Here is a 24,419-nt window from a genome sequence, read left to right on the forward strand (position 1 = left end):
TCTAAATACTCATAATCAACTTCATTTTGTGATTTATGCACGGAAGATATAGCTGAAAAAATAAACATAATAAATCGGCGTTCTTCACTTAACAAATTCACTTTTTTTCATTTCGAAAATCACATTTATTCCAGAAACAGGGGCTTAATTTCTTCATGTGAAAGTTGATTTAAAAGTGTTCAGTATCTCTCTAGTTATTTCTCCAGTCTAAAACCACAAAAGATTCCGGCAACTGCTCAGGTACTGTTTGCAAAGCGTTATGCTCCACCCACTAATCTACCTCATTAACATATTACTGAGTCAATGGTTCCGTTAAGGATTCCCTTCCGATTTCCCATATATTTCTGTTTAATAAAGCATCGTGTAAACCTCGGGATTTTATCAGAGATTTTCTGAGACTTTATCATAGTTATATACGCACTTTTTTCTCTTATAATTTTATCATAAGTGGTACTGGGCCTTTAATTATTTAATGAGTGTCATCAACACCACTTTTGTAACGGCCCTCATAACTTTACTAAGCACGCCGTATAACAACAATTAAAGCGGCTATATGTTCATACAACGTGCTTCAGTAATTAATCAATTGCTTACAAGCAGTCGTGTCTTACTTGCACTATATAGGATATAAAATGAATCTATATTAGTGGGAACTTTTCATGTATATGGAATCAACTTTGCAAACGGTAATATCACGTTATTGATTGGTGATTATTTTCTTTTGTTACTTTTCAACTTTATATTGATGTTTCAATGCATTGATCTTATTATATTCTATCAGAAAATCTGAACTGCTTTTGTCAATATTTTCTCTTAATCTCTGTTTTCTGCGATGAATATTTTATATGTTTGAATAACTTAAATGTGTCTGGTACAATCTATCTTAGATAACATTGAAAACGCAATTTCATGAAACAAAAAAACGTATTAACAAGTATAGTAGTATATACCGTAGATGCATTGCCTACAGCTTTGTTGTGTGGTATGTAGAAATGTAAATACATTTTGCAGTATATCAGCGTATGTAAAAATGTGTGTCATTTTAATATTCATCATAAACATGTTTTTTCTTGTGTAACACTGTTCTCCAGTGTCAGTGTATAATTGCTCTCGATCTGAAGTATTGAACTCTATTGAACAGTGTTGAATACAATATATTTACTATAAAGCCATACTTGCTATGTTAAATAGAAATCGCCGTAGCGTGACGTCTGCTTAAGCGGGTCGATCAATAAGTAGCGCCTTTATTCATCCCCGACTATTTCCAATATGTCATATTCTCCAATTACAATACATGCATGGATTTATGCATGCTTTGAGGCAATATTAAATGATATATATGAGGTGTCAGTGGATGTGAAAAATATATATTTATATAGTATGAATTCTTATATTTTAAAGTCATATTTAACAATCTTTTTCTTTAAAAGTATATTTTAGGATAATCATTTCTTTACTAATAATTCTGAGCAGATAAAAATAAATGTGGAGTCATTAATAAAGATGGAATTATTTATGTAGGACAGGCTTATTCCGTTTGAATGCATATTATCAAGTATGTTGAATATATATGTATTGTTATAATCCGATAAACCAAGGGTACTGTATACAAATACATATAACTTCATCAAGTTCACTTTCAGTAAGTCAACTTAATTCATATATTCGCATTCCGTAACATAACACAGTGTGAATTATATGTCAGTTGAGAAGATTTTTGTTTAATAAATCAAATGTATGACAAGGTAAATGAAGAGTTGACAGCCTACATAACTTTTAAAAAACGGTGCACGAGAGTCGGCAGTCGTCTGCTTTTAAACGGTATGTTTAAGTAAACATTTATAGTCGTAAATATTTTTCCGTAGTATATATTCTCCGCTTGTCAGAATTTAAAGCTGCACTCTCACAGATTGAACGTGTTGACGACTTTTATTAATTTTTGTCTTTGAACGAGCCAATTTATGCGAAAATGCATGGGCACCAATAATATAAGACTGCTGACAAAAAAAAGATGGCAGATTTTCCTATTTAAGCTCAAAATGTTATGTTTTATGCATTTTTCTGAAACCGTTAGTAACGCGTTTAGCCATAAAACGTTCTTTTTCGAACGGAAATATGATACATCTGCGATCTGATCCTTCGTCAACAATCTTATATTTACGCCAAAATTGGCTCATTCCAAGACAAAAAAGTTGCCAAAATGGTTAACCCGTGAAAGTGCAACCTTAAGTCAGACTGTCATTGTTTTCTTATCCTGTTTTTACCAATTAAAGAAACTATGAGGTTGCATTGAAATAATAAACTAACTGAAGCTATACATACATAAACTTGACTACGTTTGTCAAGATTTAAGTCAAACTTTCAAAGGCGTTCTTTTCATGGGTTGACTTTTTCCTAGACATGTATTAGACCGCAAAGAAATAAGGAAACTAAACAATAATTTACGGTTGCTGATTTTTTTTGAACACAATGTGTACAACCTTTATGATTATGATCGGCGGAGCAAGCAAAACGAGTGAGTCGTTCTTATGAGTTAGGATGTCACACAATCATTCGGAGCTCGTCGACCATTTTTAATCGGAAACAACCTCATTCGGAGCTCCTCTGCAATTTTCCATCGAAAACAACCTCAATCGGAGCTCCTCGGCAATTTTCATAGGAAACAACCTCATTCGGAGCTCCTCAGCCATGTTTATCGAAAGCAACCTCGGATGTATATGAACGGTTTACATACTTAAAAATCGGCATGTTTAAGTCCGCTGCAAGTAGATCGCGTAGTAATTTAATTTAGCAGTTAAACTGAATGACTTAACTCTTGGGAATCTTAATTGTGTTTGCAATAATACACTTCAATGGCAATTAATTTAAACTTAGATCAATAAATAAAAGCTAAAACACTACATTTAATTAATAATATAATTTAAAAAAAATCGAACTACTTCTACTGATGAACCGGCATACATCCGAGGTTGTTTTCTAGAAGAATGGCCGAGGAGTTCCGAATGAAACAACCTCGGATTTATGCCGGAACATCAGTAGAAAATTCGACTATCGGATTTAGACTGGTGACACCCGGCGCGCACCCCCTCAAAAAAGTTCAAGTTTAGATTTTATACCAATATTCGAGATACATTATGAAAAGAATGGTATTGAATGCACGATTTCAGACAAAATGACCTAAATCTGTCCTACAAAATGACCTCTATGCCCAACTTTTCCCATTACAATCATCTTGTTTATGTTATTTTGGAAAGGGGTGTACTTTCTTAGTGGCGCTCTCACAGTGCCCTTACGCGAACTCCTGACCCTCCCCCCCCCCCCTTGTATTCCCATTGAAGTGAATAATAGCATAAATAATTAAGATCCACAAGAGTACGTTCACTAAGTTTAACTGCTTAATTGAAATAACTACGCGTACTACCTGTAGCGTAGTTAAATGTTAAGATTTCTGACATTGTTAACAATCCATATATATCCGAGGTTGTTTTCTATGGAAGATTATTGAAGCAAAAAATACATCTTGCATTCTGACTTGTATGTCTGGCTTTTCATACATGCACATATTGCGTTTATATTGCATCCTTGTTGTTTGATGCTATATTCAAATTAGTTTATTTTAAACTTTATGTCAAATAAGTAAATTTGAATTCACGTAAAATAGATTTAATCGATTAATAATATTCCGAAAAGCAGAAGTAAGCAAGCGCTTCGTAACAAGCCACGAAGTAGCACTCACATCAGCTTCAGTGGACGCAAGGTCGAAAAGTTGAACGGAAATAGACGGAATCTAGCCGACATTATACGACAATCGGAACCATTCTATCCCGAATCTTGCCGGAGATGGCCGAGTTGTTGCGATTGATTCTATCCCGAATCTTGCCGGAGATGGCCGAGTTGTTACGATTGCTGAAACCTATTTTAAGGAACTCACGGAAATTACCGACATTGAAGCGCCACTTGGTGTAATAATATAAGACACTCGTACATTATGACGTTTTGCATCCTATTTGCCAATTTACGGCTAAGGCCAAAAAAAATGTTTGGTTAGGATAACATCCTTTTAAAACCAGGTAGTGTAAGTAGTTTTTTGTTGTTGTTTTTTGTTATAAGGCGTTATTTTCATCATTGTAGAATGGTGTTTAAGTAATCTTCTGCTGGCCCCAATTTCTCGAAACTTCTTAAGCTAAATCGGCTTGAGCTGCTTATTTCAATTAGCCAAAATACATACTTGAATGGAATTTTGATAAATGAAAAATGGTTTAATGTAATTAACATATAGTTAATTCCTATCTAAAGTATAATCACTCTTAAAGACTCTTAAAGAAGTAAATATTATCCAAACTATTGAAAAACAAAAATAGTGAGTTTAGCTTAATCCTGCTATAAGGGACTTAAGAAGTTTCCAGAAATTGGGGCCATTAAATATCGTTAAAGGTTTTAAACTAAATTTGAAATCACACTTAAAACAATATATTTTTATTTAGTTTATTTTAGTTATTTTTCAAGTAGTATTACAACGATTGGTTCGGCGCCTATTTCGTAGGCAGGGTCGGGTAACCCGAACCAGATATATATTTTTAGGCCTAAGTGGTATTCGTCCTTATGCTTGCTGACATTGCTTGCTGACATTACTAATAAATTTATTTTAAGTGTTGGAAAACCAAGCTAGTAAAGAAACCGAGCTAGGAAGTATAAAGATGGCTTTACTTGATAAAAGAAAGCTTAAACACGGTGATATCTGAAATTAAGAAATAAACTTTCAGGAAGCTAACAATGCAGTTGTTCGAATAACGAATTCAGTATGCAATGATGTACATGTCTGAAAGTAAGATGATCCGCTAGTGGGAATTGTTTAGTTTCATTGATCTCAATTCTTAAACTTTAGCAATCTATTTACGACCAGGTAACAGATGAGGACACCGGATGTTAAAGAGAACTGACTCCTTGTCGGGACTGGAAGAACGAGGAACACGTGTGACGATGGTTAGCACGAGGAGATGTCTGTCGCAGCTGCGCCGCCGGAACTCCCTGTCCAAGCTGTCTGTTATGGTGATCTGTGCGGGTATCTGCATATTGCTCATATTCGGGTAGGTGGACAGGCTGAATGGTGATTGTATAAATGTGTAAAATTAAATATACACGAGGACATCTTTTACCTCATGGAAAAGGTTTTGTACCATGCTGAAGAGCGTTTACTTTCTATTATCTGAACACAATATAGACTTTTTACCAGGTTTTTGTTTTTGTTGTTGTCTGCTCATTCTTATATCAGAACGACAACACGAAGGCGGAGCTTAGCCGTGCAATAACTATCGTGCGTATAAATTACAACGCTATTCAATGATACCCACGCTATTTATTGAACGTTATCCTTCACAACATATTACAACACATTTGTTTCACCCAATACCCTCGCTGAAGCGCTCTTGTATAATTTTAATAACTCGGGTTGTGTGTGCAGAGTTATTTACCAATCACATCGTCGGACATTCATGTCGCGTGACGTTCGGACCCATTCCTATACTCTATGTTTATCGTGCCATACTGGTACCAGAAAATGCAGTGTAACAGAATTGTGTTGTCCCGAGTCCCAGATATAAATAGTTTCTTCTAAGGCCAAAAAACAGAATTATTCGTTTCCACCAACATTTCCACCCAAAATAGTGTAGGAAGGCAGGTAGGTAGGCATAAAAATCATTTTTTTAAGACCTGTATTCTGTACCACACCAACCTTTATCAGGATATATCATAATTGTTGAAAGTTTTAAACATAAAATTGTCAAAATTTAACATGTTCCCTGAAATAAATTCGTTTATTTTAAAAATCCACCTACCGATCAAAACGCCCAAAAAGTAAGATCGAGAGGGAAAACAGGGGTCGGTAGGGTAAGTGGAAACAAAGAATTATATTTTAAGCCTAATGATGATCTACATAATATGTCAATTTGCATGTTCCTCTTTCAGACGAAGTGGGACGACGGGATCTACATTCTACATCCCCCATGTCCTGTTTGGAGGTATGTATAATAAACCGTTCTATTGAAGAATATTAAATGTATTTTAATACATGGTCGTAAAAATATTTGTTTAGTACTAGTATATCATTTGCTACGGTATATGATAAAAGACTCATTCGTTATTGACCAATAGACTCATTCATATTGGCCGACAGACTCAATCATATTGGCGAAAGACTCAACATTCAAGATTCATAATGGTCAGTACACTCATTCGAATTGGTCGACGGACTCAATCATATATGCCATTAAACTGATTCATATTGGCCGATAGACTCATTCATATTTGCCGACAGACTGATTCATATTGGCCGATAGACTCATTCATATTTGCCGACAGACTGATTCATATTGGCCGATAGACTCATTAATATTGACGGAAAGACTCATTCATATTGGCCGATTAACTCATTCATACTGGCCTATAGACTCATTCATATTGGCGGAAAGACTCATTCATATCGGCCGATAGACTCATCCATATTGGCGGAAAGACTCATTGATATTGGCCGACAGATTCATTCATATTGACGGAAAGACTTATTCATATTGGCCGATAGACTCATTCCTATCGGCTAAAAATTATGGCCGAGGTATATTTGTTTGCAAATGTTTTGTGTATATTTGCATATAGCTTAACTTTTTTTCTCAGATATATTTTGTATTTTGTTCAGCACGTAAACAAGCAAATCTCATAGTATATTAATTTGAAATTGAATTCAAAGTAAATTTTGTATTGGAGAGCTCTTTAATTTTCTTTCTTTAAACTAAATCTTATTATAATTTCCATACAAATTGTTATGTTTTAGAAGGACGATTTCCGCCAGTGACACAATCGGATTTGGAATACTTCGGCCACCATGTACAACTCAACATAACAGTGGATACGAATTTCATTAAGAGATCTTTATACAGTACTCACTTTGATCTCACGAACCGCGGGCCCAAGGCGGTTGAGGGCCGCCAATGGGAGCTGTATGGGTACTTCTTCCGCTTGGGGGAATCAAAAGCGTATCCGTATCCACGTGGTTTCTATTTATGGAGTTGCGGCCTCAAGATGTTCCATGTAAACGGATATTTATACAAATTCACCCCGGTGTATGGACTGTTCACGGGAATTCCTTCCGGCGGAAGTGTAACGTGCAAACTGCGAGTTCAGGGTATGCAAGTATCACGGACGGATTCATTCCCTCGGTGGTACGTCACCGGAAATGATCTCATGCCAAAGGTGATAATAAATACAGACGATGAATCGCTGAGTTTTGTCAGCGATTTGACACACCCCGAACAGTATAAAAAGTACAGTGACGATACCGATCATCCATATACACCCCAAGACAGGTTTAACCTATACGCACACCCAAAAGCGCAAATCAAGGATATAAATGTGGTTCCAACCCCGCTTGAGATGACCAGGGATGATTCGCAGACTATGACTTTTGACACGGACTTATATCCAATCGTTAAAAATGAGAAATTCGCGAGGGAAATAAAGGAATTTGCTAGTAAGTACAAGTCGACACAAAAATGCATGTTTGGGAATATCATATGTATTTAGAATTGTTCTACAAAATTGTGTCATGAGGTTACAAAGTCTACACGCGCGTTAAGTGTGTTTGTGAAACGCCTTGTACATTGTTTTCTATTTTTCTTTGTATTACTTTATTTTTTGCCACGCAATCAGCTGTTAAGAAGTATACAAAGTCCTTGAACAACCCTCTTTTAATGCGAATCAGCTATTTTAAAAGTATACAAAGTCCTTAAACATCCCTCGTTTGATGCGAATCAGCTATTTTAAAAGTATACAAAATCCTTAAACATCCCTCGTTTAATGCGAATCAGCTATTTTAAAAGTATACAAAGTCCTTAAACATCCCTCGTTTGATGCGAATCAGCTATTTTAAAAGTATACAAAATCCTTAAACATCCCTCGTTTAATGCGAATCAGCTATTTTAAAAGTATACAAAGTCCTTAAACATCCCTCGTTTGATGCGAATCAGCTATTTTAAAAGTATACAAAGTCCTTAAACATCCCTCTTTTAATGCGAATCAGCTATTTTAAAAGTATACAAAATCCTTAAACATCCCTCGTTTAATGCGAATCAGCTATTTTAAAAGTATACTAAGTCCTTGAACATCCCTCGTTTAATGCGAATCAGCTATTTTAAAAGTATACAAAGTCCTTGAACATCCCTCTTTAATGCGAATCAGCTATTTTAAAAGTATACAAAGTCCTTGAACATCCCTCGTTTAATGCGAATCAAATGTTTTAAAAGTATACAAAGTCCTTGAACATCCCTTTTTTAATGCGAATCAGCTATTTAAAAAACATACAAAGTCCTTGAACATCCCTCGTTTAATGAAAGTCAGGTGTTTTGTTTTTTTATGTTCTTTCAAGAACTTATTGTCGTCTGTGTTGATAAATCCATAACATGTTTGTACATGTATAAAGAATACTAAAAAGCATAGCAATGTTGATTCTTTTAAAGCTGCACTCTCACAGAGTTACTGTTTTTACAACTTTTTTTTATTTTTTGTCTTGGAATGAGCAAATATGTGCGTAAATGCCTGCACACCGGTGATAAAAGACTGCTGTCAATAGATCAGATCGCAGATTTTAATATTTCCGTTCGAAAATTAATGTTTTATGGCTAAAAGCATTACTAAAGGTTTAAGAAAAGTGCATAAAACATCATTTTTTTAACTTAAATATAACAATCCGCGATCTAATTTTTTTCAGCAGTCTTAAATGACTGGTTTGTAAACATGCATATCGCATAAATCGGCTCGTTTCAAGACAAAAAATAAATAAAACAAAGTTGTCAATACGTTCAACCTGTGAGTGTGCAGCTTTAAGACCCGAAGTATATGCCTGAAATTGGAGTTTAAAGTTATTTAATTACAGGCGGATACTTTTAGAACAAAAAAAACGCGCCAATTTGTATGCACACGTAATGTTATTTCGGAAATGACTTCGTTGAAATTGTGTCCCAGCCCTGTGCGCGATGACGTTTGATTTGGAACCGAGCGCGGGCTTGAATTTCCAAGCAGTGAAAAATATCAAATTCATATTTTCACTATTTAAAACAATGAAATATCAATTTTATTTCACTGATAAACCTGTATAAACCACCGGACAGCATCATTGTAGTAAAATTTCTCTTTTTTCAGATCAAATGGACATGAAAATTGTCAGCGCACCACCACAGCGGTCCTTCGTCCAGGTCACAAAGTCGTCAATAAATCTTTATCAGGAGTGCACAGCAGACAAGAAATTTCTGAAAGAAGCCGTTTTGAACGAGGCCTACATCTTGGAAACGTTTCCCGCCAAAAAGCTGATAAAAATAACGGCGTCGTCTGCTTCCGGTGTGTTCTACGCATTCCAGACGCTCATAAGCGTTCTATTTAAACCCGAAGCAGTGGATATCAATGGAATTTCAATAGTACTTCCAAAGCTCCGAATAGTGGATGCTCCAAGGTTCTCCTACAGAGGTCTCCATTTAGGTAGGAGTTCTTTATTCATTTTAAGGTATCCGGCCCACAAATATGTCAATATTGAAGGCCTTGTGGCTCTTTATAATTTTGGTATCATTTTAAAAGGGTTTTGTGTAGGGAAAATACCGAAAATAATTACAACAAAAAAGGTTGTTTAGCCTTCAATCTCTTCAAAATATATCAGTTTATGTTCTCTTGCGCTCCGATTTAGCTGAAATAAAGAGCAAAAAAAAATAAAAAATATGAAAACAGTCAATAAATGCACATGTACATAAACATAAATGTTGAGTGAAAATCCTTACCAAAAATAGCTTTATGAAATGTATATATTACTGATAACAAGATTGTAACCGTGTATTTTATAGCTTGAAACTAAACAATATTAAATGATTGGTGAGTGCTACAAGATTTACTGTGATCAACTATCGTCTCATAAGGTTGAAATATCGTTTTCTGCACCTTTCTTTCAAATTTAACTCATTGTGGTTAATCTTATTTGTGAGTAAGAGCGCATATTTAACTTCATGTAAAACGTATTTTTCTATTAAGTTCACATTGCAGTGATAAGCCATCAATTACCTTGCATATCTACTATAAGACCGACTTCTGCTTGTAGCTGTTTATAGTTACAACTGAACTTGACACGCAATGCTCGAAATGTAAATTGATAAATTACAAATTATACGAATTAATTCCAAGGTAGCGATATGAATTCGCCTTAGTCACGTACACAAAAATGGAGTGCTAAGAATACTTTGCTCTTATTGGCTGGTTTGAAACTGTATGTAAATCTATGGTAATTTAAATATGGACTGCAATTTGATAGCTCTCAGCCACCTACACTTTTGCTTTTATCTTCCATGATAAATGGTTATTTCCTGCCAAAAACTTAGTAAAGTATAAAATGACCGATTTTGAGACCATCTGATAAAAAAACTTATTTAATTTCGTATTGCCTTTTTCTACAAGATGTCTTTTCTATCGACAGAATAAAAATCTTAAGTCATGTTTTCCCGAAAAAACATTTTCTCCGAAAAAAGGTAAAAACATAAGTGTAAAAAATGTATACGTAAGGAAATTTATTTCCAAAATAAAAAAAAATGCCGTTGAGTGTTGTTGTTTTTTAAAGATCAGGAGGAATTCATTAGGACGTACATATAAAGGAGAATACGTAGGGGAAAAAAGAAGAGGAGAGGAAGTAAGGGTGATATGGGGCGAGGGATAGTGATAGGTATAGAGAAGTTGGATAGGGAGAGGGGGAGGGACATTTGAGGGATAGGATGAATATACGAGGTAGCAGGACATTAGCGAGAAGGGGAGGGAGATAATTAATGGGAGGAAAAGGAAGGGTTGGTGGGAGAAGGTGAGGCGTGGATGCTAAATAAAAGGATACGGGAGGTAAGTGAAAAGAGGAGGGAAGGTTTAGTGAGAAGAGGAGGGAGGAGAAAGGCAAGTGAGAGAGGAGAGAGGGAGTTTAGTGAAAAGAGTAGGGGAAAGGTAAGTAAGAAGGGAAGGAGGGATGTAAGTGAGAAGAGGAAGAGGGAAGGAAGTGAGAAGAGGAGGAGGGAGGGAAAGTGAGGATGGAGGAAAGTGAGAAGAGGAGGATGGAAGGTGAAGTGAGAAGAGGAGGAGGGAGAAGCGAGAAGAGGAGGGAGAAAGGTAAGTGAGAAGAGGAGGGAAGTGAGAAGAGGAGGGGGGAGGGAAGTGAGGATGGAGGAAAGTGAGAAGAGGAGGGTGAGAAGAGGAGGGAGGGAGGGAGGGGGAAGAGAGAAGAGGAGGGAGGGAGTTAAGTGAGAAGAGGAGGAGGGAGGGGGAAGCGAGAAGAGGAGGGAGAAAGGTAAGTGAGAAGAGGAGGGAAGTGAGAAGAGGAGGGGCAGGGAAGTGAGGATGGAGGAAAGTGAGAAGAGGAGGGTGGGAAGAGGAGGAGGAAGTGAGAAGAGGAGGGAGGGGGAAGAGAGAAGAGGAGGGAGGGAGTTAAGTGAGAAGAGGAGGGAGGAGAAAGGTAAGTGAGAAGAGGAGGGAGGAGGGAAGTGAGAAGAGGAGGGGGAGTAAGTGATAATGAAAAGAGGAGGGTAAGTGAGAAGAGGAGAGTAGGGGAGGGAGATAAGTGAGAAGATGGGGCTGGGTAAGTAATAAGAGGAGAGGGAGGTAAGTGAGAAGAGGAGGGGGAGGTAGGTGAGAAGAAGAGAGAAGGGGAGGGAGGAAAGTAAGAAGAGGAGGGGAGGTAAGTGAGAAGAGAAGGGGAGGGAGGTAAGTGATAAAAGGAGGTAAGTGATTAGAGGAGAGAGGAAAAAGGTAAGTGAGAAGAGGAGAGAGGTTAGTGAGAAGAGGACGGAGATAAATAAGGGGTTCAGAGAAAGATTAGTGGAGGAGTATGATGATGAATAGGAGAAAGATGAAGGATAAGAAGAGAGACTAGGGGATAGAGAAAAGATCGTATGAGAGAAATAAGAAAGGTTAAAAGAAAATGAAAATTGAAGAGAAATTAATTCTGGTTGCAATACAGAAGGTAAAAGTTTTCGTAACATGCGCGACCACATACGCATGTACGAGTGTGGCTCAAAGAGCCAGTGTGAAAGATAGAAGAGAATACAGATCTCGTACCATGCACGACCACACGTACGAGCGGTGGCTCTGAGAGCCAGGTTCGAGAACCAGCACCGCTAGTTCCCGTACAAATTTATCCAGGATCAGAAAACCTGGAAGGTTGTTTCTCATTGTTACAACAATGGAGGTTTTAATAGTATTTTTATATCTCTTTCCGTGGAAACAGGAATTGTATAGATTCACACAGTGGTACACAAAAATCTTAAATGTTATTTCGTCTTATTTTAATAGTCTTATTCTTGAATGATAAGTAACCAACATTGTGTTAATATGCATATTTTAAGGATTTGTTTAAAAAAAAGGTGTCTTCCGGTTTTTTCATTAGTCTATTTATAATATACATAAATATTCTATAAATAAATGTATTATTACCATAACAATGCTTTGCTGTGGCGGGTTTAGCCATTTCAAAGAAAGGTGTGAAAAATGTCCATGAATGAAAAAAGGGGTTGAAATTTATAGTTGCGTACCGGCAGTACATGTGAAATTGATCTTGATTTAAAAGAGTTTCATAGTTTATTAATGTCTCTTCAATACATTAATATATACATTTCACGATAGCATAACATTAAAGGTTATTGCCGCCCAAAGTAAAAGTTATAAGATACTATAATAACAACACAATATTATAACAGCAAACGGACGATGTACCTATATTATGATAACAATATATATTATTATATTTACACATAAGAAACTAGAAATGAATGCTATTCTTGGTATAAAGATATATTAAAGAGGTGAATTAGAATACTGAAAATTAACGCGCACTCTTTTAACTATTCTTGCATAATTAAGAAATGAAAGTAAAAGATCTATTACTGTATCACCGCGGTCAGACCGGGGATGAACTGATAGCCTTTTAAATGTCCAAGCCTGAAAAGTGCTTGTGTTTTTTGGAGAAATTTAACGTCACAAAATATGTATTCAATATAAGTGGTATTTTTTTCAAAAACAATCAATTATAAGTAAACCCCGTTTTTTATCCACCATTCCTTTCCAAAAGGAACAACATTTTTTTCCAGACACTTACAACCAATTGTTAATAGCTTAAGGTTTAACATATTGAGTATCGATCACTTACAATAAAGCCAACTAAAATATACATTAAATAAAAAACCTTGCACTCCGTCTTTCAAAATAAAATGTGCCCGAGAAGTTTAAAGAACAGGGATCATGTACCAAACGGACCTATATCAGAATATATAACTATTGAAGAAAAAAAATGTAATGGAAACAAACAGAACAAAATTACGCCTAACAATTCAATTTGATATATGAGTAAGAAAAATGAAAGAAAATATTTAACAAAACACATATTAACAACTAATTTAATAATGCTCACTATATTAAATAGGAAAACTATATAAATATACAGGTCGATGTTCATATTTCCATACATTACAAAATCCGCGTAGAAATAATTGTCAAAACTCATTCAATATAGTATCGATTCTTAGTGTAAACACAGTTTCTTTATGATATGTTATAATGGGCTCTTTGGTGTAATGCCGTATCATTCGGAACTCCTCGGCCATTTTATCGAAAACAACCTCGGATGTATTTGGACGGTTTACATACTCAAAAAGTGGTACGTTTAAGTCCGCTGTAAATAGATCGCGTAGTAATCTTGTTAAGCAGTTAAACTTTATGACTTAACTCTTGGGAATCTTAATTATGTTTGCAATAAAACACTTCACTGGCAATCAATTTAAACTAAGATCAATATATACAATTCTTAAACACTACATTTAATGAATGATATTATTCAAAAAATTACGAACTACTTCAACTGATGTACCGGCATACATCCGAGGTTGTTTTTGAAAAAAATGGCCGAGGAGCTCCGAATGATGCCGTATATCAAAGGCTAAAACTTTTACTCTATATTCATTGTGCCGATATTGATAAAATAAACAGTCATACTATCATGACAGGATATCCTCATGTTGTTTACAATGCGGTTGTTAACATTCATAAATTTTGCATAAGTCAACACTTAAACACTCCATATTGCCGTCTTGTGTCAACATATTCTTTTGGTAAAGGTGTTCAATAACTTTTCAAATATCATAGAGAGTTATGGTTAAAATCTGTTCAAACAAAAGAAAATAAGGGCTGTTCAAGAAATTTTAATAATAAACCTTACCTTCATTTAATGTTTGATAGCAGTACAAAATATCCCACGACATACCTCAAGATGATGTCGTTGAACAGAATGAACATGCTATCTCAAATTTGATCTTATCTTATCTTATCTTATCTTATCTTAAAGATGTGGCCCGCAACTTCATCGAGGCAGACTCTGTTCTGAAGATGGTGGAGGTTATGTCCATGTACAAGATGAACAAACTTCACCTCCACCTCTCCGACGACGAGGGTTGGCGCCTCGAGATACCCGGCCTTCCGGAACTTACACAGGTATGGGAATCATTCGAATAGTCTTTGATATAATCCGTAAATAGAAGCACGTGATTATGAATATGTGATTTGTTAGACGCGATTAGCTTCATAATACCCTACTCATACTTTTTTGCGTTATTCAGTATGTCAAGGTACAGTCGAATCCCGTTGGCTCGAGCTCCCATGGACCGGGGAAAATAACTCGAGCCTCGGAAGATTGAGCCTAGCGGGAATGCTTACCTTCAGTGTATAGAAATCTGTCTTTTACATCCAGTTCGAGCCGACGATGAATTCGAGGCAATTCGAGCGAGTTCGACCCAACGGGGTTTGACTGTATGTGTTAAACAGTGTTCCATAAGGCTCCTTTAAGCGTGCATATAGCTTCTAAGACTAGGCTCCAGTCGAGTCTATAACTGATGCTCTTTGTAACTAAAATATATGTGGCTCAAATTTGGTATCGCTGATAACTTATGTATACCCGTCTATATAGCGTATTTTACAGCCGGTACATCTGAACCAGTAGTGCATTTTTTAAGAATAATATTTATTTATGTTATTGTTTTAATGTGTATTTTGTATTAATAAGATTAAATTAATTGCCAGTGAAACGTATCATTGCATAAATAATTAAAATTTTAAGAGTTCATTCATTAGGATTAACTGCTGAATTGAATTACTACGCGATCTACTTGCAGCGTAGTTAAATGTAAAGATTTCTGACATTGTAAACCGTCCATATACGTTCGAGGTTGTTTTTGATCGAAAATGGATGAGGAGTTCCGAATGACAGGTTTCTATGAGTGATGACGTCATGACTATAAATGACGACCAGTCAGCTTATAAAAAGCTATTCTATTCTCTTGCTCATTATTTTTCATGCATGAGAACAAGATCTGAAATATAATTTTTATGATAAGTACTGCCATTTCAGATCGGAGGAAGTCGTTGCCATGACCCGAAAGAGGAAGAATGTATTTTACCTATGCTCGGTTCAGGGCCATACTCCAACACTTCCGGTAGTGGATTCTTCACCGTTCAGGACTATAAGGACATTCTGGAATACGCACGTGACAGGCACGTGCAAGTGATCCCGGAGTTTGATATGCCGGGACACAGCCGCGCGGCCATTCGGTCCGTGCATGCGAAACAGCGTGCGAATCGGGAACAGAAGAAAGCGAATGTGTACTCGATCATTGACGAGTCGTCCAAACAACCCTGGTACCGGTCCGGTCAACACTTTTCCGATGACGCTATGAACCCCTGCATTGAAGGAACGTACCAATTTATTGAGAAGATTATATCCAGTGTTAAGGTAGAAATCAGTGTTTTTAAAATAACAATGGCCCTTTTTAATCATTAAGATTTTCATCTAACTGATGTAGAATACAACCTCATTGGTTGACACATCGTTAACGCAAAATCTGACGCAGGAATTGTGAATCGGACGAGTGACGGTGGGTGGACACCCACGGAGTTTGACATTTTTAATTATTAAGAATAGTACTTAATGCTTGTCTATCTGCAAATTCATCGGCTGAATTTTACGTCTGAAATTTGGTTTAAAAATGTTTTGTTTATTATTGTTTAAGAAAATTGTGTATTTAATTTAATTTTAATTTTAATTTAAACATATTTATTTTACAACGATTGTGAAACAAGTTATTACAACATTATATTAATCACTCTCGTTGGCACGATTTTACGCGAGAGTGTGGTCTTGTGTTGTGGGGGAAACCGGAGAACCCGGAGAAAACCCACTTGTCCGGCTTGGTGACCACGAACCAAACTCACTTGCGCCCGAGCCGGGAATCGAACCCGGGTCCCCTAGGTGAGAAGCGACTGCGCTATCCACTGCGCTAACCGGACAGCTAGAGTTAAAAGTTAAGCTAATCAAATGCCAAGTTTGGGGTACATCATGTATATTTTGTCTTTAAAGAATATTAACTTGTGCTTTATTAAGAATAATTTAATTAATGAGCGTCGTTTTCCTTCCAAAACGACGTATGCATTTACATGTACGCTGACGGTTTTGCTCTAGGCGCTTCACGCGGACATACAGCCTCTGGAGACGTTCCATTTCGGCGGCGACGAGGTGGCTGTTGGCGCTTGGCGGCGACTTCCGGCCTGCAAGAATATCCTTGTGACCAAGGAAAACGGTGGTATGTTGCAACTCTACATTTCTAAACTAACATAATGATTTAATTTCGACGCTCTCTCTCGAACCCACAACCTCTTATGCGAGTGGCGTACACCTATACCAGTATATCAATCTCACCGTTGTGGGGACGAAGCCCTCGATCTCTAATGCGAGTGGCGTACACCTACACCAGTAGATCAATTTTACCGTGGTGGTGATGGAGCCCTCGATCTCTTATGCGAGTGGCGTACACCTTTACTAGTAAATCAACCTCAACGTGGTGGGGATCGAGTCCTCAACCTCTTATGCGAGTGGTGTACACCTATACCATGAGAATACGCCCACCCTGGTGGAGATCGGGCCCAAAAGCTCTTGAGCGAAAGGCGTACACCTATACCACGAGAATACGCCCACCCTGGTGGAGATCGGGCCCAAAAGCTCTTGAGCGAAAGGCCTACACCTATACCACGAGAATACGCCCACCCTGGTGGGGATCGGGCCCAAAAGCTTTTGAGCGAAAGGCGTACACCTATACCACGAGAACACCCCCACCCTGGTGGGGATCGGGCCCAAAAGCTCTTGAGCGAAAGGCGTACAACTATACCACGAGAACACGCCCATCCTGGTGGGGATTGGGCCCAAAAGCTCTTGAGCGAAAGGCGTACAACTATACCACGAGAACACGCCCATCCTGGTGGGGATCGGGCCCAAAAGCTCTTGAGCGAAAGGCGTACACCTATACCACGAGAACACGCCCATCCTGGTGGAGTTCGGGCCCAAAAGCTTTTGAGCGAAAGGCGTACACCTATACCATGAGAACACGCCCACCCTGGTTGAGATCGGGCCCAAAAGCTCTTGAGCGAAAGGCGTACAACTATACCACGAGAACACGCCCATCCTGGTGGGGATCGGGCCCAAAAGCTCTTGAGCGAAAGGCGTACACCTATACCACGAGAACACGCCCATCCTGGTGGGGATCGGGCCCAAAGCTCTTGAGCGAAAGGCGTACACCTATACCACGAGAACACGCCCACCCTGGTGGGGATCGGGCCCAAAAGCTCTTGAGCGAAAGGCGTACACCTATACCACGAGGACACGCCAACCCTGGTGGGGATCGGGCCCACAAGCTCTTGAGCGAAAGGCGTACACCTATATCACGAGAACACGCCCACCCTGGTGGGGATCGAACCCACAAGCTCTTGAGCGAAAGGCGTACACATATACCACGAGAACACGCCCACCCTGGTGGAGATCGAACCCACAAGCTCTTGAGAAAAAGGCGTACACATATACCACAAGAACACGCCCACCCTGGTGGAGATCGGGCCCAAAAGCTCTTGAGCGAAAGGCATTCACCTTTACCAGGACAATACGCCCACTCTGGTGGAGATCGGGCCCTAAAGCTCTTGAGCGAAAGGCGTACACCTATACCATGAGAACACGCCCACCCTGGTGGAGATCGGGCCCTAAAAATCTTGAGCGAAAGGCGTACATCTATACCACGAGAACACGCCCACCCTGGCGGGGATCGGGCCCTAAAGCTCTTGAGCGAAAGGCGTACACCTATACCACGAAAATACGCCCACCCTGGTGGGGATCGGGCCCAAAAGCTCTAGAGCAAAAGGCGTACACCTATACCACGAGAACACCCCCACCCTGGTGGGGATCGGGCCCAAAAGCTGTAGAGCGAAAGGCGTACACCTATACCACGAGAACACGCCCACCCTGGTGGGGATCGGGCCCAAAATTTCTAGAGCGAAAGGCGTACACCTATACCACGAGAACACGCCCACCCTGGTGGGGATCGGGCCCAAAAGCTCTTGAGCGAAAGGCATACACCTATACCACGACAACACGCCCACCCTGGTGGGGATCGGGCCCGAATGCTCTTGAGCGAAAGGCGTACACCTATACCACGAAAACACGCCCACCCTGGTGGGGATCGGGCCCGAATGCTCTTGAGCGAAAGGCGTACACCTATACCACAAAAATACGCTCACCCTGGTGGTGATCGGGCCCAAAAGCTCTTGTGCGAACGGCATTCATCTATACCACTAGATCACTCTAACCGTATTCGTGTCTTCAGCGCTTTGATTAAGTACTTTTATAAAGTTGTATAAAGGCATATATTGTTTTAAGCTGCACATAAATTATATGCGTTATCTTTTTTGTTCAATACAATCTGATCAGTTAAACATAATAATGAATTAAAATAACAACAACAACGACATCAACAACAACAACAACTTTTAAGGGATCAACCTTAAGTCTTAGTCGACTTAGTTTCAATCCGATTCAATATGTTAATGCAAATATTTAAATTGTATTAAATGTGTACGTCGACTATTATTATTATTATATATATATAGATATGTTGAATAAAATATGTTTAAATCAACCTTAAGTCTAAGCATTAAAAGCAAATTTTAGCGTAATTGGTATACTTTATAGTTTTGGTATTAATAATATATTGTCCATATTTCAGGCTTTCCCACTCACTACGAGCTGATGCAATATTTCATTGGGAAAGTGTCTGCGATTACGTCACAACATGGTCTCGCGCTTGCGGGCTGGGAGGACGCCTTCTTGTCACATGACACTAACGTCGGGTTTCCCTTTCAGAAAGAGGACTTCAAAAACGAGTAAATTGCACTACGTGCACTAATTCTCTATTAAATGCTAGATTAATGCAAAAACAGCGAAACCCCGTTTACTCGAACTCGCTTGGCTCGACTGCATCGATGGCTCGTATTGAATGTAAGGGACCGATTTATCTTTATTTAAGCGAGGTATTCCCGCTTGGCTCGAATTTCCGGAGGCTCGAGGTATTTTCGTCGGTTCTTTAGAGTTCGTACCAACGGGGTTCGAATGAAGTACTAGTATGCGTTATGTAAAACTTCAATGACGTGACATAATATTTAGATTTCATATCTCGAACATCAAGAGAGACAAAACAATACACTTGTTTCGTTGATTTTTATCAGTGACACAAATGTTTATTGCAGGTAATTATAAAAAAAATATTGCATGATTTGTGATAGAATTTAATTGTTATTCTTTTCGCTTAATTTGATTCAAGACGTCTGTTGTGTGTGTTTTCATAATGACGTATATTTCCATGTATACTTATTATCCTATTCAATCTTATCAGTGTGAACCTTATTTGTGTTTTTTTTTATGTTTGAAGTATCACTTTGTTATATTTTCCAGTATCGTTTACGCCTACGTGTGGAAAAGAACGAGGGAAGTACGCACTCCCCACAGGGCCAAGCTTCTTGCTAACGGCGGATACAAGGTAAGAACAAGGGAAGTACCCACTCCCCACAAGGCCAAGCTCCTTGCTAACGGTAGATACAAGGTAAGAACGAGGGAAGTACGCACTCCCACAGAGCGAAGCTCCTTGCTAGTGGCACACCCATAGGGCCAAGCTTCTTGCTAACGGCACAACCCTCAGGGCCAAGCTCCTTGCTAGCGGCACACCCCACAGGGTCAAGCTCCTTGCTAACGGCGGATACAAGGTGAGAACGAGTGAAGTACCCACTCCCCACAAGGCCAAGCTCCTTGCTAACGGTGGATACAAGGTAAGAACGAGGGAAGTACGCACTCCCACAGAGCCGCGCCCCTTGCTAACGGCGGATACAAGGTAAGAACGAGGGAAAACGTACGCCCCACAGGGCCAATCTCCTTGCTAACGGCAGATACAAGGTAAAAACGAGGGAAGTACGTACGCCCCACAGGGCCAAACTTCTTGCTTACGGCAGATACAAGGTAAGAACGAGGAAAGAACGTACTCCTCACAGGGCCAAACTTCTTGCTTACGGCAGATACAAGGTAAGAACGAGGAAAGAACGTACTCCTCACAGGGCCAAGCTCCTTGCTAACGGCGGATACAAGGTAGGAACGAGGGAAGTACGTACGCCCCACAGGGTCAAGCTCCTTGCTAACGGTGGATACAAGGTAAGAACGAGGAAAGTACGTACGCCCCACAGGGCCAAGCTCCTTGCTAATGGCGGATACAAGGTAAGTACGAGGGATGTACGTACACCCCACATGGCCAAGCACTTTGCTAACGGCGGATATTACATCATAGTTTATGGAAAGGTGATATAAATGTGTTATTTATACGTATCCACTTTTCTAACAACCTGAAACATTATCCATAGACGCGGCTTTCGCCTTAAGTTTGTTCTGCATTCCTTGAAGGTGGTCCTTGCCTACGGCGCGTACCTGTACTTTGACCACCCGTATGAGCCGGACCCAGAGGAAAGGGGCCTTTACTGGGCTACGCGGAAAATCTCCACCAAGGACGTTTGGGGTCTAACCCCTAGGGTCATTTTCCAGGACGACGACCTTGAATGTCCTGATCAAATCAAAGCACAGGAAAACTGTTTTAAGCTTCTAAAACCGCATAATATATTAGGTACGTGTAGAAAAGGCCCAACCCGACTTAAATTTAGTACATGAAACGCGATCTGTTCGAATCAGTTCAATTTTAAAGGAACCATGCAAATTATTCTAACAAACATCTAATAGTAATTTCTCTTCAATATTTCAAATATTAAATAGATTATCAAAATCCTGAATGCTTTCGACGATTAGCGTATCAATACTTAGTTCGTAAATGTCCGTTCTGCAACGCAAAAAGGGTGTTGATAAGTATTCATAATTTTTATCATTATTAATGAACCTTATAACGTTTTAGGGATGCAGGCAGAAGTTTGGACAGAGGTGATCCGCACTCCTGCTCAACTGGAGTACATGTTGTTCCCGCGGCTGCTGGCAGTGGCGGAGCGTGCCTGGCACCACGCCGCCTGGGAGGAGAGCTCATCGGAAAATGCGGCGGCACCGCTTCGCGAGGCGGACTGGGCCGTGTTCGCCGCCAAGCTCGGGTACCAGGAGCTGAGGCGACTCGATACAATGGATGTTCAGTATCGAGTTTCTCCGCCTGGTGCTAGGTATAGTGAATGTTTTTTTAACTACCATACCGGGTATGAAGCACAATATTGTGGTTTAGTACTAATTACAATTCTCCCATGTTTGCTTATCAGCGTGTGTAAGCCACGTGATAAATTACGTCCTACATGCTTTGTCGGAAGGCAATATTTATTTTCGAATAAAGACTTTTAACAAAGATACTTTTGTTGGTGGTGTGTAAGCTTATTTATACTCGCACTCGGGCCTTGCCCATTCGACGAGTGTTCCGTTAAGATTGTAAGTCATTTTAGGTTTTATGGAGGATAGTGCACAGACAGAATGTTACCCTGGTTCTTTAACGTGCACCAGTGTATAGCACTGTCACACGGGACCCCCCATTTAATGCCCCTCCCGGAAGACGATTAGTATTTTTAGTGATGCGACGGGGAATCGAACCTGCGATCCCTGGATTGATAGTCAAGTGTGTAACCACAAGACCACGGGTCCGCCTGTTACTGTTTCTTCGCCGTTTTAAATGAAACAAAGGGCAGTCCATGGCCCCGTCTTCGTATTATTACCGGAATTCGATTAGGTGATTGGTTTCGTCAAACACTTCGACGAACTTGTTTCATCATTAATGTTTTGACAGTGCTCCATCAGGCGGCGGTTTTATAAAATGGTTTGTTGAAGTGTTTTAAAAAACTAAACTCTCAATCAAACTCTGGTTAAAGACCGAAGGTTAAGTAAACTAAAAAAAATACAGACTAAATGAAGCCTTATTTTTTAAACTATTTTTTTTTTCAACTTTTTTATAAGGACTGTTTATGTTTCTTAGGACCCAGGACAGTAAGGCGGAGTTCCAGACGGAATTCCCTGGACAGGAAATACAGTACCTCGCAGCCAACGGCATTTGGACCACTGCCTCACACAACATGCCCGTCCGTCGGCCGCTCAAAATAAGGGGCCTGTGAGTAATCGTAATGTGTATTCACCTCAGTGAAACGACCATGAAAATAATATATTTTCTTAAAGTTTAACAACAATTAGGCTCGGTGTTGGACAGAGATTGATGAAAGTATAATTGATAGCAGCTTTCAAGAAATAGGTATTTAAATGTGTCTTGAAAAGAAAAGAAAAAACTTTTATTATTGCATTATGCATTCCTTTTTATTTGTATATAAAACATAACTATTATTAATTAACAAAAACTTTTTTGTAACAGGTTTTTCAAATATTCGATAAATGGAATATGCTTCACTAGTGGATCCAGCACGCCCCTCCCCCCCCCCCCCCCCCCCCCCCCCCCCCCCCCTAGAAAAACAACAACTTCTTACTTTACATTTTATTAAAAATAGGAGGAAAGAAGTAATAAAATTCCCCCATTTTGCACCATTTCGGACTAGTAATTGTTAAAAAAAATCTTGGGGGAGTGCCCTCAGTCCCCACGACAATATTTTAAACCAAATACATTCAGTTCTGAGGGAGGAGCACAAGCCAATAGGTAACGCCCCTAAGGTACATCCCTTTAACGTTAAATCATGGATCCGCACATGTGCTCGCATATCCAACATGATTTCTATCGTCAATTCATCTGACTACTGTTTTCTCTACTTTCAGGTCCAGTAATGGTTCTCGGTCCAGTCGAGTTGTCATACTGGACCCCAGCTTCTCCGCGGCCATTTTACATACTGCGCATGCTCAAACAATACTCATATCCGTTACTTTTATTTGTTTTGTTCTCAAGCTTTTTAAAAGGGAATTTAAATTATTATGATGCATTTTGATGTTGTTGTTGTAGTTAATAAAATGTTGAAAAAGAACAAAACCAAGTCTGTTTTTTGACAATATCAAAAGTTTTAAACATAATAAATAAATGTCGTAAAGGGTGTGATAATTGCGGTAAGCCTTTTTTAAATAGAAATACATGTGTATTGAGAAAAAACAACATGTTTAAATATATATAAATACGTTTGACACGTTTGTTTCTGCCTATTTTAGTATAGTTAAAAGATATTCAATTTGCCATGAATTGAAAGGAAGAAAAAAGAGCAGTAATAGTGGCTCAAAAGAGGGCGGACAATGAATGGTTAAATATATTATATTTATTGTTTTATTGACTTAAAAAATGGTATTTCTATACACCTTTTTTGTAAGGAAAGAGCGTTATAAAAATTATATATTTATTAATATTACCACGGTTCTTCGTGATAGAAAAATAACAATTTGTTTTATTGATTATTTTTTCATAAGAAAGAAGTATTATTTTTTTATTTCAAATGAGCTTTTGTAATCAATGAAAGCGAATATTAAATAATTATTAATTTATTCGCTATTTACCTTTAAGTCTTGTCATATCTGGTAATTATTCGTCACAAATTAGGCTGATAGTTTATTAAAAACTCATCAATACAACATATAAACAGTTCATGATAAAATAAAAATAAACTGTATATTGCCACTCACACTATGAGTCATAGGAGACGGAAAGTTACAACACTATCTATTCTAGCACACCGGATAGGCATTTCCGGTGAATTCAGCCGTGCTGGAAAACTCCATCTGGCATAAGTCACGCGCTGTGACGTAATACTTTTCATTTCTTTTATTTTACACTCTTTGTAACCATAATTATGAGATTTCAATAGATGAGTTCCATAAACATTGATTTTACAAAAATATACCTTCAAAACAAAACAAAATAACCCTTAAAAGACGTGATACTGAAGGAACTTCTTGACGTTTGCAGTGAATAAAATTAGTGCGCGTCATGACGTCGGTAAACATCAACGCACGCGCTTTTTGGTGAAAATACAAAAATGCGCTTTTCTATGTATTTTTTCACAAA

General features: G+C 38.6%; 1 protein-coding gene across 1 annotated transcript; it reads left to right on the forward strand.

Annotated features, from left to right (window-relative positions):
* Positions 1-540: 540 nt before the first annotated feature.
* Positions 541-23,393, forward strand: LOC128231771 (beta-hexosaminidase-like). Its single transcript, XM_052944954.1, has 14 exons — positions 541-686; positions 4,904-5,087; positions 5,965-6,017; positions 6,827-7,522; positions 9,190-9,522; positions 14,396-14,541; positions 15,455-15,835; positions 16,562-16,682; positions 19,146-19,302; positions 19,871-19,955; positions 20,864-21,080; positions 21,363-21,615; positions 22,410-22,541; positions 23,192-23,393. Exons 2-14 carry the CDS (start codon positions 4,924-4,926, stop codon positions 23,346-23,348), a joined length of 2,895 nt encoding a protein of 964 aa, XP_052800914.1. The 5' UTR covers positions 541-686; positions 4,904-4,923; the 3' UTR covers positions 23,349-23,393.
* Positions 23,394-24,419: the final 1,026 nt, after the last annotated feature.

Source organism: Mya arenaria, chromosome 4 (assembly GCF_026914265.1).
Source record: "Mya arenaria isolate MELC-2E11 chromosome 4, ASM2691426v1".
Classification (NCBI taxonomy): Eukaryota; Metazoa; Mollusca; class Bivalvia; order Myida; family Myidae; genus Mya; species Mya arenaria.

Excerpts from the sequence above, each read along its gene's own strand:
- LOC128231771 (XM_052944954.1), top strand. The coding sequence starts at position 4,924 with ATGTTAAAGAGAACTGACTCCTTGTCGGGACTGGAAGAACGAGGAACA. Across the intron at positions 9,523-14,395 it reads CTACAGAGGTCTCCATTTAG|ATGTGGCCCGCAACTTCATC; the intron begins GTAGGAGTTCTT and ends CTTATCTTAAAG. Across the intron at positions 19,303-19,870 it reads AAAGAGGACTTCAAAAACGA|TATCGTTTACGCCTACGTGT; the intron begins GTAAATTGCACT and ends TATATTTTCCAG.